Source organism: Cyrtonyx montezumae, unplaced genomic scaffold (genome assembly GCF_038088225.1).
Source record: "Cyrtonyx montezumae isolate F1298 unplaced genomic scaffold, pur_monq_1.0 scaffold_1, whole genome shotgun sequence".
NCBI classification, from domain to species: Eukaryota; Metazoa; Chordata; class Aves; order Galliformes; family Odontophoridae; genus Cyrtonyx; species Cyrtonyx montezumae.
The window spans coordinates 15,770,208-15,788,903 of NW_027071825.1; the positions used below are offsets into that span (position 1 = coordinate 15,770,208).

Consider the following 18,696-nt stretch of genomic DNA (forward strand, 5'->3'; position numbering starts at 1 on the left):
AACTGACACCATCTTTAGTTCTACCAAACTCACCATATTCATTTTCCTGAAGAACTATTCCAACAGCTACCAGATCACATTCTGCATGCTGCACCCTGCTAATGGACCCAACTGCTGAACTATTGTCACAAAACTCATTAAACAAGCATATGGTAACACTTAAGCAAAATAAGACTGGATATTAAAATTCTAGGTATTAATACACATTATTTACTGCATATACTTATTAATTAATCAGTTGTATATATCTATAATTTATATATATTATTTATATATGTGTATGTATGTAAGTATAGATGTTTATGCTGAATTCCAGGACATTCTCAACAATATGTTCACTGTTGGAATAAACTCTACAACCAAGCTAATGCTCAACATCCTGATACAGACTTGGCCAGCAGCATTTCTGATAAGATGCATAAAGTTTTCTGTGATATATAATGATGCACCTAACTTAAAACTAAATTTGCTAATTCATCCATAGTAAGTCTGAAAACTGATCAGGCCGTATAACCCATAAAGTTGGACACTGTGCTCAGATTAAACACGCTTTCAAATCACCAACTTTTAAAATAAACATTAATCAGTCTTTCATATAAACATAATTTTAGATATCTGGTTGATTCAATAAAGCTTCTACTAAATTCCTATTGCAATAAATTCCCTAACTCTCCATTCGCATGGCCCTTAGTCTTAAAATTAAAATAAATAAATAAACAAAAATCACACCACAAATCAAAGCAATCTGAGAAAAGCTTTATGACAAACAAGTTGCTCCAGCTTGTTATTTTTCTTCAAGTCTTAATTGTGAAATTTCTTCTTCTTCCGATTCCTCTTCCCTGCTGCATAAGCTGCTTTCTCACTCATGATCTCCTGATACTTCCTTTTATTATATCTGAACAAAATAGACAATTTACTTTTAAGCATGTTAAATCAAAGCTCAGGAAAAGATAATACGGACACTGATGCGTTGCTAAAAGGATACTGACACTGGGATTACAGATAAATGCAGGTGAATTTGTTTTGGAAATAATTTGTTTGAAGACTCAGTAATTGTGGTTTAATCACTGGGCTCTTCATGGCATTTATCAATCACATTTTGGACAGTACACTAAAAAGCTGCTACAGTTCACAGTGGGAAGATTCATCAATTTTGACAAGCAGTGGAGAACAAACCCATTTCTCTCAGTGAACTTACTATCAACCTTACTCTACTCAAGACAGGAGACTGAGATTAACATTAAACAACAAACAGGATATATGTATTATATGTAGGCAGCTAGTTCCTCTAATAAGGGATTTTTATGTACCCATCATAATGGATCATTGCACACTTAGTGGTGCTAAGACTTACTTGCAAGAGTAAACTCACAAATATTTGCACTAATGCTAAAATAGCTATTTACAGCCCTGACCAGCATAACAGAAATGGACTGGTCAAATTTCAGACACATTCATTTTTTAACACTGCTTATAATAAATACCTTACAAATCAGGTCAAGCCATAGAACTAGAGTTAAGAATTAGATATGCTAACTTGTATTAAAAATGAAAGTACCAGCCTGATGATGGTAACCTTATTAGTCCAAACATATGTTATTTCCAAGGAAACATGACGTTATGGTGAAAATGAGAAATGCATATTAACATCATGTAATAACCAATATGCAAATGGACCAACTAAAGGATCTATTTAAAAAATCTGGAGGCTAGGCAGACATTGATTCATCCAATCATACTGTGTAATTTTGATTCCTGTGACAGATGGCAGACTGACATGCTTATGAATGAAATCCTACCAACACCTTCCACAGAATTATAGCCAGAACTTTTCTATTGTTTATACCAAGAAAAATTAATCAGTCTTTAAACAAACAACAAAAATGTTGATGCATATGCATAAAGCACTCATTCAGGCTTTTGGAACATGCCTGAATGGACTTAATTTATAAGCAAACCAGAACAGGTCTGAGTGTTTTCTTTTCAATGCCGATGCCATTTTAAGAGTGACTGTCAATAGCCATGACCCCTGAGTTGGATAAAACCCTTTTAAGATGACAGAAAAAATATGCTGTCACAATTCAATTATCTCCTGTCCCCTACAGCTTCTCAACTGCTAAAACAAACTTTTTTATTTGAAATTAAAAATACATTTAAGCTGAATAGAAATGATAGGAGAGTTACACGGTTTAAAATACACCTCTCTTATATACGGTATTAGAATTACAAAACTGATTTTAAATACCTTCTAAACTCAGAATCTGCAAGCAGCTCTTCAACAATAGTTTTCTTCCTCTGCTTCTTAGGAATTCGACTGTGGTAAAAGTCTATGGGAGAATCAACCACAGTTCCAACCTAGGAAATAAAAAAAGTGCAAAATATCAGAAAACAAAAGCAACATTTGGCGTGCAAAAATCACTTTTGGTCTCGTGTTTACTGCACAAAGGAGAGTCTGAGCTTTAGAACTACACGGTTTTCAACACTGACTACTGCATCAAGTCTTATATTCGTTAAAAAAAATTCAGGTCTTAACTTCAAACACCTTCCCAAGGAGGAAACCCCTGTGAGCAGTGGTTCTCTGGTCAGTTACACAGCAGCTGATCCAGGTCTAGTAAGGGTTTCTGGCTGTAAAGCATCCCATTTCTTCCAATTGTCACGTTAGCAAGTTCTTTCGTTATTTTAATGCCTATAATCTTATACATGCAATAAATTCATCCTTTAGCATGAAATGGAGATGCAAATAATTGACTCAAGGCTGCTAACTACTCAAACAGCCGTGAGTACATAGAACCACGTCCACTTCTACAGTTTCTGTGGCAATTTATTTCTTCTTGAGTGTTTTTTTCATACAAAGCATTTCAAAAATGAAAGCTACAGTAGCAGAAATTCTAGCTGATCACAAAGCTAGTTGTCTCTATTCAAACTACATTAGCTAGGAAAAAACTAAATGCTAATTATCCATACACTTGTTCAAAAAAGCTAATACTTCAAGAACAGTGGATCTCTTGTCAGTAAAGGCTCAAAACAGGAACTAAGTCATATGCTTGTTCAGTCTTATGAGATGAGCCAAAATAAAGAACAGCATATACACCTATATGATAGAGTTAAGCAGTTGTAAACTGCAGTGAAGTACTCAAAACACTTAAGAATTTAGCTAAGGAAATTAAATCAACAAAAATTCTATCTAGAATAGATAAAATAGAATAGATAAAATTCTCTGTCTAGAGACTCTCTACAAAACAGGTTGAGAGTAACAGATCAAAATGGCAAAAAATAGTACAATGCCTTCTTTTGCTTCTTCCTTACCTGGAAGTATTTGGGCAGACCATCTCTATCGTTCTTCTTATAAAAATGCTTGGGGTCCAAAGAAGCTCTCATCTTCAACACTTTAAGATCATTTTTCAGTTCACTTGTTATTTCTGGGGCTTTCATACCAAACCAGCCATCACCTGTTGTCTTCTCTCGCTCTGCCTGTACCAAGAAAAACAAAGATGCATTCAGTTACCAGGACAGGACACAGCTGGGATCTCCCTCACTTCTACCTCTGAAGGATGAATACAGCATTTGGAACTTCCACTTCCTCCAAGCCCAGTACACGCACACAGTCCCAGTGTGGGGCTTCCTATTAAATATTTCCTTTTGTCATCTGAGGCACTGTAGCTCCTCACTTACTCTGCGCTGTTTCTTTAGCTGCTGAAGCGATTCCCTGAAGGGTGGGACACATTCCTTTCTTTCAAAATCCGGAGTTATTATACTCTTCTGCAAGAGCTGTAAGAGTTTTATGAACATCAGTCAGAGGCATCAGTTTTACCATTCACCTGCATTTACAGAGCCTACCAAAGGAAGGATGCAGAATCTACGCAATCACTGTAATAAAATACTACAGTTCAAACGCCTTCCTTAATCTCCACCAAAGGAAACACAGACCTTCAAAACACAAAGGCAGAGCAGAACCCTGGCCAGTAACAGCTAATTCTGGAAGAAGCAAGACAACAAATGCTCCAGAATAAAGGTTACCATGGATAAGTCTAAGAAAACAGTCCCAATGAAAATAATGGACTTCCTTTACCTCCAGGAGTATTTTGAAATAAAACTACTACCTCATACCAGGTATGGTACAGGCCTGTATTTGCTGAAATTCATTCTTGCTATGGACTACAGATCTCATTAGCAGACCTTCAGCTCCTTCCATTAAGCAAAACAGCATGCATAGTCAACTTCTTTTTATTTTACAAGACAACACTTTTGAACACAAGCTGGTTTTCAGTTTCTGAAGTGCCACATGTATCTGAACTCTTAACCATTGAAACCAAATGTAAACACACATGCTGGCCAAAAACGTAGAGTTCTCAGCAAAGGAAAAAATAATAAATAATAATAACAAATACTTCTTTAAATTAACAACTCCATATTAATGTAGTCATGGGTGACTGCATAATTAAAACACATTACCTGGTCCTTCTTTTTCTCCTTCAGTTGTTTCATTACGCTTGAACTAGGTTTTTGTTTTTTTCCATCAAAGCTAATATATAAACCTCCAAGCTTCCTGATATTCAAACCAGGGTCTATGCTGCTGGAAAGATGCAAACTAAAAACAGAAACAGGAAACAATTAGAATATTGCAACAAATCTTATAATGCTCCGTGAGAGGAATAAACAGAAAAAAAAATCTGTCATCATCTTCTAACTTATGTTCAGTACTGCAGTGACTCTTAAGTCTCAGCATCCAGACAAAATACATAATTGAGCTGTGACAAGTTAAAGGGAAAAATTCACACCATTATATGGAGTGAAGGTTTGATAAAGAGAAATGCCAGTTGATTAACTTTCACAGATTCTTCACATTATTTCTAATTCTGTAATCTATTTCAGATATTTCTATACTCTATAAAATTTAGTTCTTAATTTGCATAACCATACCAAAATAACTTATTACCAGCTTCCTTCTTCTATACCACTTAAAAACTTGCTAGCTGAAAAGGAAAAAAAAAAAGCCCCAAAATATTTTCAACTCTTAGTGAAAAAATATGAATTCATCAGAGAAATGAACTGTTGTCTGGAATGACAAGTAATTGCCTGTACAATAGTGCTAGGAACTAAGCTATTAAACAACATACAACTGACTCAAAAAGAGCCTCCAAATAACAAGAATGCATGACCTATGAAGTACTATGGAAAAATATGATGATATCTAAACGTGTATCAGATACTTATCATGGCTAGAATGCTTAAATAAATAGATAGACTTTCTTTTTAACTATGAACCAATCATCTATGAGACCTTTACACAGAATTCCCAGCTAATTTTTTGGTAAGATTTCTAGCCTATCTAAAGGGTGCTTGAAAATATGAGACTTATTTGTTATACCTAAGCAGAGTATTTAAACATATAAATGATACAAAGGGGTTTTTAGCAGGGAGCTGGATCAGATAAGCTCAAAAGCTTCCACCTAACCTACATTATTCTATAATTTTATCCTGGGCTGATTTCACCTGAAGTGTTACTGTATCATGATCCACTATCTTCCTTAAGCCATATTTAAAAAAACAAGAATTGAAAACATAAGACCAGATGCAACTTTTCAGGATTAAAAAGGATCATCTAATTACACAACGTGCAAGTCATTTACCAGATTTCCATGATTTACATCTGAACTAAAAATAATACAAAAACAAAAGATTAGCAAATAAGAAAACTGTGACCTGAATAAGCAATTACGTCAGCCTGACCAGTTTAAACCAGTTTCACATTTCATTTTTAAGCTGAATGCATACAAGGCCTCAATATGCTTAAGTTCTGCTACGTGTAAAACTGAAAAAAAAAACTGAATTATGATTCTATTTGATAATCTGAACAACTCAACTTTCTACACCTGTGATGGCACTGCTCCCTTTTATTCCATATCACTTCACGTGTAATGTGCCTATCTTACGCATATACCTCATGCGATGCACGTGTTTTCAGTTATTCTCAGAAAGATACTTACACATCAATTTTATTTTTCAACAAATCATCATCTTCATCTTTCTCATCTTCATCTATTAGTTCCTCTTCAGCCTCTTCTAGATCTGAGGATTCTTCAACTTTTTCACTCGCTTCATGCTTACTTTCAACATCACTACCTTGGTCTACCTGATCTAGATAATACTTCTTGCTGGAACCCATTCCAGGTTCAGTATCAATTACAAAAAGCCCTTCAACATGCTGAGAATTCTTTTCTAAAGATCTCTTCATGGAAGGAGTGCTCTCATCTGCCTCTGTGTAGCTCAGATTCTCTTCTGCTGTACTGTCTGTCGCATCACTGTTTTCAGATTCATCACTTCCATCTTTGCTCAGAAACAACACAGAGGGATCATTTTCATCATTGGATCTTTCACCGCGGCAGGATTCAAACTCAGCACGTTCCCCTCTTTGGTCTTTACCGCTGTCTACACTGATTGCAGCCGTTCTATGAACTATGCTCCCAGTTGTTTGTGCAGCAGGCACATCCTTCTCTGAGCTGCTCACTGCACTAGACTGTTCACCCTTTCTTAATTCACTGGCATGGGTGGAAGATCTCTGTACAGCTGCCTCAGCATCTACTCTTCTGTTTTCCAGAACACTATTATTTTCATTTGGTTTTATTTCCCCTGGGGATTCTAAAAACAGTTTGGGACTCATGCAGTCAATCAAACAAACATCCATATTCTTTAATTTCACCTCCCCTGGAACTTCACTATACTCTTCCTGCATCTGGCCACTTTTTTCCTTGGAATCATCCACCCCAACAAGCTGAGTATCTGTTACTGCTTTTTTTACTGGTGATACAGTAGTACTCTTTCCTTCCATTTTTTTAAGACTGCTGGATGTCATCTCATTCAAAACGCCTTGTTTCACATCTTTACTCGAGACTGCATTAGCAGATTTTGGAGAATGTTTACTCTTAGGTGAACTAGGGTCTTTATTACCCTCAGTGACAAAGGAAGCAACTTCTGTGTTAAATTCTGCAGCAAGGCTAGAATCAGAAATTAGGTCTGACTCAGATTTAATGGCGTCCTCAATGACATTCTCTGATTTTGAAACAATTCTGCTTACTTTCTCAGCACGCTGAGTATTTTCTGCTTGTAATTTCATTTGCAGGCTCCTAGAAGTCTGTTTGGTAGTAACGGATGGCTCCGTACGAAAACAGCATGACTCTGCATCAGAGATATCTTCACTCTGGGCTTCACAAACTGGACCTGATTGCAACTTCTTTTTGCTTTGCCTGCTTCTTGTAGTTTTGCTAATATTAGGCAACCAGACATCAGAGACAGCAGAAGAGCAAGACTCAGCTTCAGAGACATCATCTTCATCTACAGTCCTGCTTAACTTGTTTGGAAAAGCAGTCCTGTTGTTCCTTTTTTTGGCAGGAGAACCTGGTTGATAAGGAACTACAATTTGTCGCCTTCTCGTTACTCTTATAAACAGAGGTGTCTGGAGACCAGACACAGTAGAGCAGTTTGATTCTGCCTCTGACACATCCCCATCAGCCTGTGGATCAGCAGATGATTGTGCTGAATGAACAGCTGTATTCTCATTTCTACTAATTTGCATTTCTATGCTACTGCTGACATCTGGTTTTGTTCCTGCATGGTCCAGCTCATCCAACTGAGATTCCTGAATTACATCAGGTTTACAAATTGCTTTACTCCTTGAGGACATCCTCATGGATACTGAAGTGCCAATTTCAGCAGACACTGACTAGAAGAGAAAAACAAAGTTTGGTATTAAAGGATAAGACAATGGCATAAAAGGCAAGCTGCACAAATCACTGACAAACTTTCTTACACAAACCTTGTCATGCTGATAACATGTTACAGGTCTCCAATGAGTGCTATCTACGTGGAAGAAGCATTACTATATCATCCCTTTCTTATTTATTTGCTTACCATCTCGTGATCAAAACAGGAGAATAAAGGAAAGCATAACATCAAGAAACAGAAATCGGTACTTTGCCTCATTCCAGAAAGTTCTGGCGCGGTGTCACAGGAAGCAGGTGCAGAAGGTGACGCTCCGGAACACACGCACATCTGCTCAACTATACAACGTGCAAGCCCAGCCACAGGCAGGGCATGGCCTGAACAGCTCAGGGCTGTGTCAGCAGCTGTAGGAACAGACTGCTTCCACTGCAACTGCAATGCTGGGCATACCCTGCTTCTCTAGGGCTTGGAAGTGACCCTGCAAAGCGGATCAAAATAGCAGAAACACTTCTTTGTCGCAGAAAAAGCACTCTCCGATTGCAAGATATCCCCCGACGCGGAATAACGCCGGATCAACATAAAACACACTACGCAGAGGCCGCATTTGCACGACCTGTCTCGTGGAAAGGCCACGGAACATCGCTAACGTGACCACCGCACAAAGGAAGAACCCAAAGCCGGCCAGCCGAAGGCCGGCTCTCACCTCGAACCCGAACGGCACACGGGGCCTCAGGCCCCGCGGGGCGGCACCGGCGGAGCGCGGCAGGACCCCGCCCCGACACGTCAGGAGGAACGTGGCCGCCGCAGTCTCGCCCGCCCCCGGCCCCCCTCACCTCCGTCGCTCCGCCGGGCCCGGGCCCGCCGCCCCCGGCCGCCGCCTCCCGCCGCCGCGCCGCCCTCCTGGTGGCCACCATGTTGCCGGCCGCGCCAAGCCCGCCCCTTCCGGCGGCGCCGCGCGGGCCGAGTTCCGGCCCCAGCGGAACGGCGCCCGCTGCGGAGGGGCGGCCGAGGGACCGACGGCGGCGCGCGCAGCCCGCTCTGTGCCGGCCCTGCGGCGCTCCGGGCGGAACGGCCTTCCCCGCATTCGCGCTCCATTCAGTCGCAAGAAGGCAGCCCGTGAGAGCCGAGCCCGGCCTAGAGGTGAAAGCAGAGGGGGGAGGAACGTGAGCTCCGACGCTTCTTCAATAGCGACAGTGCTCTGTTTAGGTTTCCTCCCCCCATCCCAGCACGGAGGAAAGGACATACGCCCTTCTACGGGAAGAGCTCCGTTTTAAATACACGTTTTATGGCAAAGGCTCCGAGAAGGTGGATAGTGGAAATTCATACAACAGCCTACAAGAACTTCAACTTTTAATTCAACTTCTCTATGAAAGGAAATCCCACCTCTTCACACAGAAACTAATAGAAAAGCTGATAAATGGTTATGCTCTCAGTGACATGACAAAAACAAGACTCTTAAAGGCTGTTTTCATAAAGCAAGAGAACTTGTAGCAGCGGATAGCCAGAAAGTAAATAATTACACCGTGAAGGCAACCCACACTTTGTTTTCTTAGCATAGCTCTGTATGGAATTTCCACTCAAAGAACAGAACCCACGTGCACATCTAGCAATGGCAGCAGCCAAACAACTGACAGTGGTTAATAAGCAGCAGCACACAACTCAAAGCCGTACACAAGGTAAAAGTGAAACACCTTTTGCAAATCCGATGCACCCAACATAAAAAAAATACAACTATATTTTGATTAGGAGGAAAGAAAATGTTTTATTGATGCACTACTAGCTCAAGTTCTCTGACTTTTGTGTATCAAAATAACTGAAGCAATAGTAGAAATGCACATGTTCCTAGGGTTTGCATATACAGGTAAGATAACGAAGAACTCAAAGGTATCTCAATAAAGAATCACGTTGTAACGCAGTGGAATGGTTTACAGTGAGCTGGTATTTCCAGACAGTGCCTACAAGCATTCGGATTCCATTCATTGCCTGCACAACAGCATTTAAACAGTGGTGGAAATTTGTTTCCTCACAGTTCAAAACTCAAAAAATATACAAATAATTTAACTAGCACTAGTAAGAAGTACTAGCAACTCCCACCTGAAATCCAGAGGAAAATGAGCATTTGATTTTAGACACTTGGAATCCCTGCTGAACAACACAGAGGGTTTTTTTTTGGCATCTATCCTGATTCAAACACCAAGGAAATTAAAAGGCCTCTTCAATAGTAGAAGCCTTGCCTTAGCTGCAGCCATCTCTCCCTAGGACTCCAAAGCCAGTGCGCTAAGCTACTGCCAAACAGAAATATGCTTAAGTCCAAGATAATCTTTGTTGCATCATTTCTGAATGGCATCCCAGCAAGGAGTTTCCTGGGCAACCCTCAGTTATCACTTTTCCATGAGCACGCAGCCAGCAACCTTCACGTTTCCCACCACTTCTCACATGGCTGATTCAGATTGCGTAGCTCCTAAATGCTTAAAACACACAGAACTGAGGACAAGCCAAGTACTATTTGATTTCTGATTGACATATTTCTCATCATTTGTTTCCAGTTCTTCTTTAAACTAAGAATAAAACATTTTCTACTCTAAACTGTCAAGGCACCATCACTTCTGAAGTACTAAAAGCACACCGAGGTACAAAAGACAGAAGGAATTCAAGTAGTAAAAAGTAAAGCAGTTTGGAAGATGCATCTTCTAAATAAGAGATTTTTTTTTTAAACATGATATTAAAAAATAAATCAATTTTTCCCAGCCACACCAATTAAACAGCTAATCTGCCTATATACATACCAAGTAAAGATAGCTTAGAATAATTTTTCATGAAAGATGGCAATTTTCTATAAAAATCAGTCCTTGAATGTCTGAAATCTAGGTACCCACCCGATCAATAAATATTAAAGAGAAATCAAATTTAAAAATATGCTTCTCTCTACTACCTAGTGGCAGCTAGAATATGACAGCTTTTACAGTGAACTGGTCATAAAAAGAAATATTTTAAGCTGTTTCTTTATAAATCATTTCAACAATAAAACCAAAACATTTTAATGAACTGGTCAATACATTAAAAATACATCATTAGAACACCACAGATGCTCCTTCTGACATCATACTCAATAATTACAACTTTTGGTCTTTGTTATAAATGATGTAAAAATCTCTCTATGAAAAAAAGGCATGTTCCTCCCATCCCCAAGAAATGAAAACAGTAGGCCATTTCAAAGAATAAAAAAGGATTAAGCATTTTAAGAGGCATTTCTTTTAGCTTGCATGATATAGCCTTTGGACTTGATAATTCCTCTGCTTTTAACAATGACCGAATACCGGAGAATCCATAAAGGAATCCACTCGTGTGCTTTGATGTTCTGGATGCCTTCCCGAAGAACTTCTTGAAAACTTCCTTCACAAAGTAATTCTGAAGTTGAAAAGGAATATTCATGCTTTAAATAATGCCAGATAAACAACTGCAAAAAGCAACACTTGGTAAGAGAATCTTTTGCCTACAGTGAAAGCCTTCAGCAGTGTCAGATGCTCCAATCCTGAATGCATGCAAGGTAAATTCCATTCAACATCTTAAAAATAGGACAGTCTTCCCCTTTCAACCAACATTATTTCCCACAGAACAGACAGAGAATTCCACCATATCCAATGGAGCTGATCAGCAGAGCTATCAGCAAGTAAAGACAAAAATTAAAGTCGAGACACTAGCCAGACAAATTGAAGGACAGTAAAGCATAAGGCTGAAATCAGCAAAGTTCAATTCCTTTTGCAGTTGCAGGAAGCTCAGCCTTTATAGCAATTCCCATAATGGGACTTAATAGTACAAGCCCAGAAAGAATCAAGAAAAATAGAGATAATTGCTACAAAGCAGAAAAAGCAGGAAAATACAAACTTTCCTCGTGTGCTCTGGAAAGTCAGTCACTGCAACAATCTGTCTGATGAGGAGCATTCCAAAAGACAGTGTCAATGCTCTTCAGCTGTCCAAGACAGAAGAACTAGGCTTTGCAAACAATGCATAAGAAAATAACTCTGCCTTGTTTTCAGTCAAAATTCTCTTCTTCATTTCATGACTCTTGATTGAGATTGGCTATTAAACTGCAGGCTGTGCTTTGGACACAGAATTTGCCACACTGAGCAGCAATTCCTCTTGTTGCCTGCTAGGCTGGTGCTGATACATGCTCAAGCACTGATGTAATCCATTAGTTATGACAGCGATACTATAAAATATTGTCCTTAAACAGCATTTCATACAGATTTGTTTACAAAAAAAACTTAAGGGAGAAAGGGAAGAAAGAAAAAATACAATCACCATGAATTGCTGATCGCGAAGAAAAGCACAGGGAAGCACTGAACTAAGTACTGTTTAAGACTTCTGGCTTACAGTTCCAGCAAAATACTTAAGGAATCCTTACATCAAAGATAATCTGATGAGTTTTGAGAGGAATGAATGCAGTATTCCAGAATATTCTAGTGAGGTGATAGCTCAGAGTTCTAGAGATGACAAAGTCTCCAAGTCCTTCAACTATTTAATAAACTATACTATGCAACTGAAGAATTTAAACTATAAAAAGCTTATGTAAAGTCACCACAAATGAAAGAATCCTTCATGAAGTGTAATAATTTATTAAAAATAATAAATAACATTATCCAATGATCAACTGACCGTCAACATTCTCATGCAAGATATTCTGCAAAAAAAATCTGGGCAAGTGGACTTTCATTGGTAAATGACAGTCCTTCACCACAAACAAAATGAAAGTGTATGTGATTTATAGAAGTTATTTTTGAATAACGCACAGTTAAAAATGTCTCAGTGCTTTGTTCTTATATTTACTTTATTTTCTCCAGTTAAAACTATTTGAAAAGACTAACCCATGCTGGAAGACTGTTGCTCCCTTTGCACCCACTCTCCCTTCCTTTTCTGGAAGGGAAAGCAAGAGCATAATATGTTTTATAGAAGTGACATTTCTAAAAATCCTTTGTTCAGGAACCAAACCTAATGAAGTTTGAAGTGCAGAGAAAGATTGTCCCTGTTTCTGTGCTGACTGTGAGCATTTTAGGAGCCTACGGTTACCGTTCTATGTCTGACCATTTCAGAACTGCTATGTTGTCTTGCATAGTCTTACCTTTTGGGTCATTGTGAGTTAGCAGCTGTATGTCAAACTGCTTTGCAAATGCTGTGAGATCAGGTGGCATCACACAACAGGAAGCTAGGTTCACCTGATTGCTACTTGGTTTCACCTGAAAGTAACAGAATGCTTTCGTAAGAAGAAACATCGTAGCTCTTCGCCCCTGCGCCTGCTGTTACAACAATGCCTTTAACAATCTTCCACTACTGCTGCGAGACCTGAGCAAGGACAGAACTTCCTGCAGCACAGGGCACAAAACAAGCATAGGATCTAACTTCAGGTACTATCCCAGTGAGGCACATGCTAACCCATCGTGGCTTCCTGCCTACTGTGCTCCCTAAATAGGACAGTTCTACCTCCCTCTCTGGAGGGAAAAAGATTATAAACACGTTACTTTGAAAAAGATCTCAAAATCCAGTTTTGTTAAGCATATTTGCGGTCTTTCATACATTCAATTAAAAAATATCAAGGTAAAAGGGACTTTCCCACTGACTGCTCATCACAGACCACATCCATGATCACCATGCAGGTTGACAATTCCCTGAACTTTCTCTCAGTACACAACACAGTGTGGAGTGTAAAACAAAACTCTTGCAGGACCTCTTATACAGCTGCAGTACGCTCACACATACAAAAAAAAAAAGCAAGAGGAGCATTCAAAGAACTGACACAGAAACACTAAATCCCTAAGCTTACACAAGCATGGTCAGATGCTAGCACAGACCTCCAGCACTCTGTCACACTGGACAACCAAACACTGTGCTGCTTGATTCAGTCTCTCCTCCTCTTTTTATGTTTAACATTCAAGAAGCATTTTTCCAAAGGGAAGCCCCTCCATTCTTGGAGGTCAAAACAGCAATAATCAAAATGTAACTGGAATAAACCTTTAGGTTTGAGAGTACTTTTTATGGTCATGTTCAAAACTAAGACCTCCACTTCTTCAAAGTATCTGCTACTGAACAGAGCCACAGCCTACAGCCCCTGGGAGCCTGGTTAGAAGAATACTGAACAAGTGACAACTGCACCTCGAGCATTCTCCACATAGAACAACACTGTGACAGTCAATAAGATGCTGAAAATAACTGGAGCCAATTTATTTTTATTGTTATTTTTAATGTATATGTTTTGTTATAACAGTTTATGACAACATGGCAACCAACAAAACTGCCTTAGAAATGCTGTAAGTAGGAAGTGTGTTCTCACCTTTGCCCATACATACAGCTGCTCTAGAAGTGTTTTATCAAGGTCAGAGGTGCCTATGGCAACTATCTTTTTGTTTTCAACTAGAGTTTCAAGTTCTTGCCAATAAGGTTGCAAATACTCCAAGGAGAGGCTAGTCCCGTCTTCAATAGGAGGTGGGGCAATAATGACTGAATCTAACTGAGCAACTCCGAGGGAAGAACACGCTGAAGAAATAAAGACAGCAGATTTTTTGGTGAGGTAAGAACATGAGCAGCATCACATCTCAAATTCAGCAAAAACAACACAGCTGCTGCTTCACTGCTTCCAGTTCACCACTTCAGAATTCTCTATCAGAAGCTGAGGACAGTAACACGATTTCTTGAGCCAAGAATCAAACTTACAGATCTAAAATATCACAGCAGTGAAATCTGTAGTGTTGTTAGTTACCTTTTTTTAACTGGTAAAAACTTACTGTATCACTGCTATGAAAACACCACATGCTACTCTGTAATGAGCTCTGTGTGAAAAAATAAAAACTTGCTGCTGCCTGAAGCAAGGAATCAGGCTGGAGTTTTTGGATCCAAGATTATAGGGATGCACATTTAACAAGTTTACCAACTGAAATAACGTGTAAACTGTACTTGAACACTTAAGCCTCTCTTTAGAAGAAAAGAGCACATATTTGTGGCAGTCACTGAACAGATCTCTAGAATGGAAAAAAAAAGTCCTAATTTTAGTAATTTACTGAAGAAGAAAGCCTTGAAGTCCAAGTTTCACACTTACCCATGTCAACAGCATCTCTGATCGATGAAGAGTATGATCCAACAATGAAAAGTTTTGCTGTTTTCAAAGAGAAATCAACAACTGAACAAGCCAGCAATTACTAAATATGTAGTGTATATAGCAGAAGTAAATGGCTATTTCAAAGTTCTTGGTAAAGAGTTTTAAGAGCATTCATCAGTACAAAAATGGGAAAAAAATTCTGGAAGGTGACTGCCCAAAGACAACACTGCTCTCTTGAATCTGAGAGCTGTACAGGTGGTCTGGTAAGCTATAAAGCTAGGACAGTAATAACTTGCTTCAGCAAAGTCAAAGATCCAAATAACATTTTTTTTACATGTCCCAAGGGGATGGAAATTAAAACAGAAAAAATGCTGAGCTGATTTAAAACCTGAAACATGCTCAGGTCTTTCTCAGCCAACTGATGTGACAGTGAGCACTGATGACATTTGACCTTGCCATTACAAACCAGGAAGAAAAAAAAATCCATGTGAATTTCCTATTAAAAAAACAGCATATGAAATCCTTCTAGCCAACCAGATTTTTTTTTAAATCTGTATTCTTACCCGATACTTTCAGTTCATCCCTTTCTTCTGGATTCATTTTTTCTACAGCTTGAGCTACAGTACATTCCAGAACATCTACTATTTCCTTTAGAAAGCACATGAGACAATTTGTCAATAGGTGACAGTAGGTTTCTGAAGAATATTTTTAATTAAAACAATTCCACAACCAAAGCCTTGCAGAAACTGGAGTAGCATAAAAATGCAGTTACACACAAAAAAAAAAGTAACACAGCACTTCTTGACCTCTGCAAAGTCAGAGGAAAACAGAACTGTATGACAAATCCTATGGGTTCCTAACAAAATATATAACTTACTGATACAAACTACTGGAACAACATTTAGTAGTAATTCGCTTTTGTGATGTAAAGAGACCACTTTGCCAACCTTCTTAAAGAAAGCAAACAAAAAATCCAACAACTTACTCGGCTGAGAAATGTTACTTCCCCATCATCACAATTCTTTACTTAAGCAAATCTCAAGAGGTTAAGAAATATCATACATGAAAACAAACAAAAATAGCAACCAAAAATGGGGGGGTTGACAAATACTACTTTAAGACACTTGGAGCTGCAGACAGCTTTGTAAAAATTCAGTAGATTCATTTTTATTTTGCAAGGTGCAACAAAGTACATATTTGTGTTCAAATGAAACATGCGCAATCTCTCCTACCTGGTTCTGATCTTGTCCGACCTTTGAGCTCCATTCAGTCAGAGTTTTCTGAATGGAGTCCCGCACCTAAAAAATATTTTGATTTTCAGATGTACTTATGTTTCAGTTGCATAGAAATACAATGATTCATAGGCACGTGGCACACAGCAGGTGAACTCGTGACCCCATTTCTTCAACCACAGAAGATTCTTCTTTCGTAGTTTCCGTATGAAACTTGTTCAAACAAGCTAACTCTAAAAGAACTCCTCTCCTCTTTCAGAAGTTCTAGTAGTAACAAAAGTACTGTACTTCATTTATGTCTCTGACCAATGCCATCCTAAAGGGAACTGTATGCAAAGAATAGAGGTCTGTGGCTTTTTTTGTTATAAAATGCAGAAATTATTAAGTTACAAAGTAGACAGATTCACGTTGGTACAGAATGTAAGGTATTAAGTGGTTAACTGTACTCATATTTATAACTTCTCTTTCTAAGGTGCAACTGACCCTTTTCCACCTTCCTATTCCATTGTGCCGAATCTACAGGGGGATCCTTCAGATCCTACCTTACAGTTGCATTTTTCCTGCTTCCATAGATGCAAAATAGATCCAATAACGATTCTGACCATGAATATGAACAGTTTTGCCTTGCTACGCCTCAGTAAGGTACGAACTGGTGCACTGGTGCTTCAGCTGCACCACACTCTCACATCCCTCTAATACACTACCCTGCTGACTAATGCTACGCACTGTCAGACTGTATGCCACAGAGAGGAGCACTTCACAACCCTGTGTAGTGAATATGAACTCAGGGAGCCCATCATAGCACGCACTGAGGCCAATGCCATACGACCATACACAAACAGGGCATCACAAAGATGAAGGCATAATCCTGTAAGAACACTATGCAAGATACTTAAAATGTGAGGAATAATGCAACTGACTTAGAAGGCAAGAACTGACCTTCCTCCACTAAGCAGCTATCCATGATGCTAGAATTCCTTAACGTTACGTTTTCATCAACATAGGCTATATTTTCCTGTCTGAATAAAAGTCCAGGAGTGCTCAAGATGTGTACCCCATTTCTACTACTTTGCCACTCCCTTTGGCTGCTATGCTGGATTAACAAAGCGCTGTCCCCAGGGCACAGTGCCACCTCCCAGCACACGTGAGACCGCAGCGCACCCGACAGCTCGGAGCAGCGAGCGGTTACAGCTCACCATTACAGCTCACCATTACCAGCCCTGCAGTTCATGCTTCGCAACTTTCTGGCTTGTGTTCTTACACTAGGGACCACAGACACCACCGTGCTAAACGGAACAGATAAAAAATAGTGAAGTGGGGGTTCTGTAGAGTACAGCGACCCGATCCCGCGGTTACACAGAATGATCGCAGGCGATGACACGCTGCTGGAGGGATAGCTTTAAAGCGCTAATCAAGAACGTATTTATTAAAAACAGCGCACGGCTGCTGCAGTCTTCAAAGAACACATCACTGCCCTCTGCCTACACTCGTCACCACCACTGAAGCACTAAAATAGAAAGTGGGAAAGGAGAAACCTCACCGCGTGCAAGAGCGGTTTGCATCACACCGTTTTCCTGAGGAAGCGCGAGGAGCCCCTCAGCTCACAGCACCGTAGCGCCGGGCTCCCCGGGCCCAAGCGCACTCGGTTGCATCGCAAATCCCCGACCGCGGCCGCTATCGCGGCCCCGGGGCCGCTCCGCCCGACGCGCCCTTCACGGCGCAGCCGCCGGGCTCCGGACGTGCGGGAGCGGCCCCGAGCCCGACCCGACGGCGGCGGCGCGAGGGGCACGGCCCGCCCGGCCCCGGTAACGGGCACCGGGAGAGAGACCCAACGCAGCCGGGCGCGGGCGGACGGGCCCCGGCGCTCCCTCAGACGCGGCCCCGATCCCTCCCGCCGGTGCGGTGCCCGTCCCGAAGGGCGCCCGGAGCCGCCCGCTCACCTCCTCGCTGGGGGTGGAGGGGCACTTCTTGCGGCCGCAGCCCCAGCTCAGCAGGTTGCCGGTCTGCAGGTTGAGGGTGCCCGCCCGCTCCAGCAGAGCGCGGGCGCCTTCCGTCCCCATAGCTAAGCGTCGCGGCTCGGCAGTCCCAGGCAGCGCCGTGACTCAGCACGCGGAGCGGCGCACGCTTTGTAACTGCCCGCGGTCACATGGACGCGAGGACAATAGGCGGCGGGGCGGGCCCAGCCCGGGATGCAGCGCACACCGAGCGCCGCTCGCTCCGCCACCGGCGCCTCAAAGCGCGCCCGCCACGCGCCTGCGCGACACCGCCCTCCGTGCGCGGCCGGCGGGACGGGGCGGGGCGGGGCGAGCGACTGAGGCGGGCCCGGTGCTGCGCCGCCGCCGCTTTGGGTGTCGGTCCGCCCGCGCCTCAGCGGTTATCCGTGCGGCTCGGTGCGGCCATCGGGCCGGTGCCGCCGGTTCAGCCCACCGAAGCCGCTGCAACCGAGCAAAAAGCCCCCAGGGCAACCGAGCGTCCGCTTAGTTCTGTCGCGCTTTTTTTCTCACGAAGCTGATGAACGCAATGCAGTTGTTCCGGAGCGTTCAGACACAAACGGGGCGCCTTCCTGAGCCCAGCCGCAGCCCGGGCCCGGAGGCGCCGCCGGTCGGGGCGGGGCTCGAAGGGGCGGATCCCGGCGGGGCGGGGCCGGGCGCTCCCGCT

The 18,696-nt window shown here is 41.4% G+C and overlaps 2 protein-coding genes across 2 annotated transcripts; both read right to left on the reverse strand.

The window, feature by feature from the left end:
• Positions 1-735: 735 nt before the first annotated feature.
• DNTTIP2 (deoxynucleotidyltransferase terminal interacting protein 2) lies at positions 736-8,650 on the reverse strand. The gene is made up of 7 exons (XM_065741765.1): positions 8,553-8,650; positions 5,988-7,720; positions 4,453-4,588; positions 3,673-3,768; positions 3,307-3,471; positions 2,246-2,355; positions 736-895 (listed from the first exon to the last, which is right to left on the reverse strand). Exons 1-7 carry the CDS (start codon positions 8,631-8,633, stop codon positions 802-804), a joined length of 2,415 nt encoding a protein of 804 aa, XP_065597837.1. The 5' UTR covers positions 8,634-8,650; the 3' UTR covers positions 736-801.
• A 1,800-nt stretch (positions 8,651-10,450) lies between these two features.
• Positions 10,451-18,247, reverse strand: GCLM (glutamate-cysteine ligase modifier subunit). The gene is made up of 7 exons (XM_065741777.1): positions 17,979-18,247; positions 16,039-16,104; positions 15,370-15,454; positions 14,807-14,863; positions 14,045-14,247; positions 12,839-12,953; positions 10,451-11,127 (listed from the first exon to the last, which is right to left on the reverse strand). The coding sequence occupies exons 1-7, from the start codon at positions 18,096-18,098 to the stop codon at positions 10,958-10,960; spliced, it is 816 nt and encodes a 271-aa protein (XP_065597849.1). The 5' UTR covers positions 18,099-18,247; the 3' UTR covers positions 10,451-10,957.
• Between the last annotated feature and the right edge of the window lie 449 nt (positions 18,248-18,696).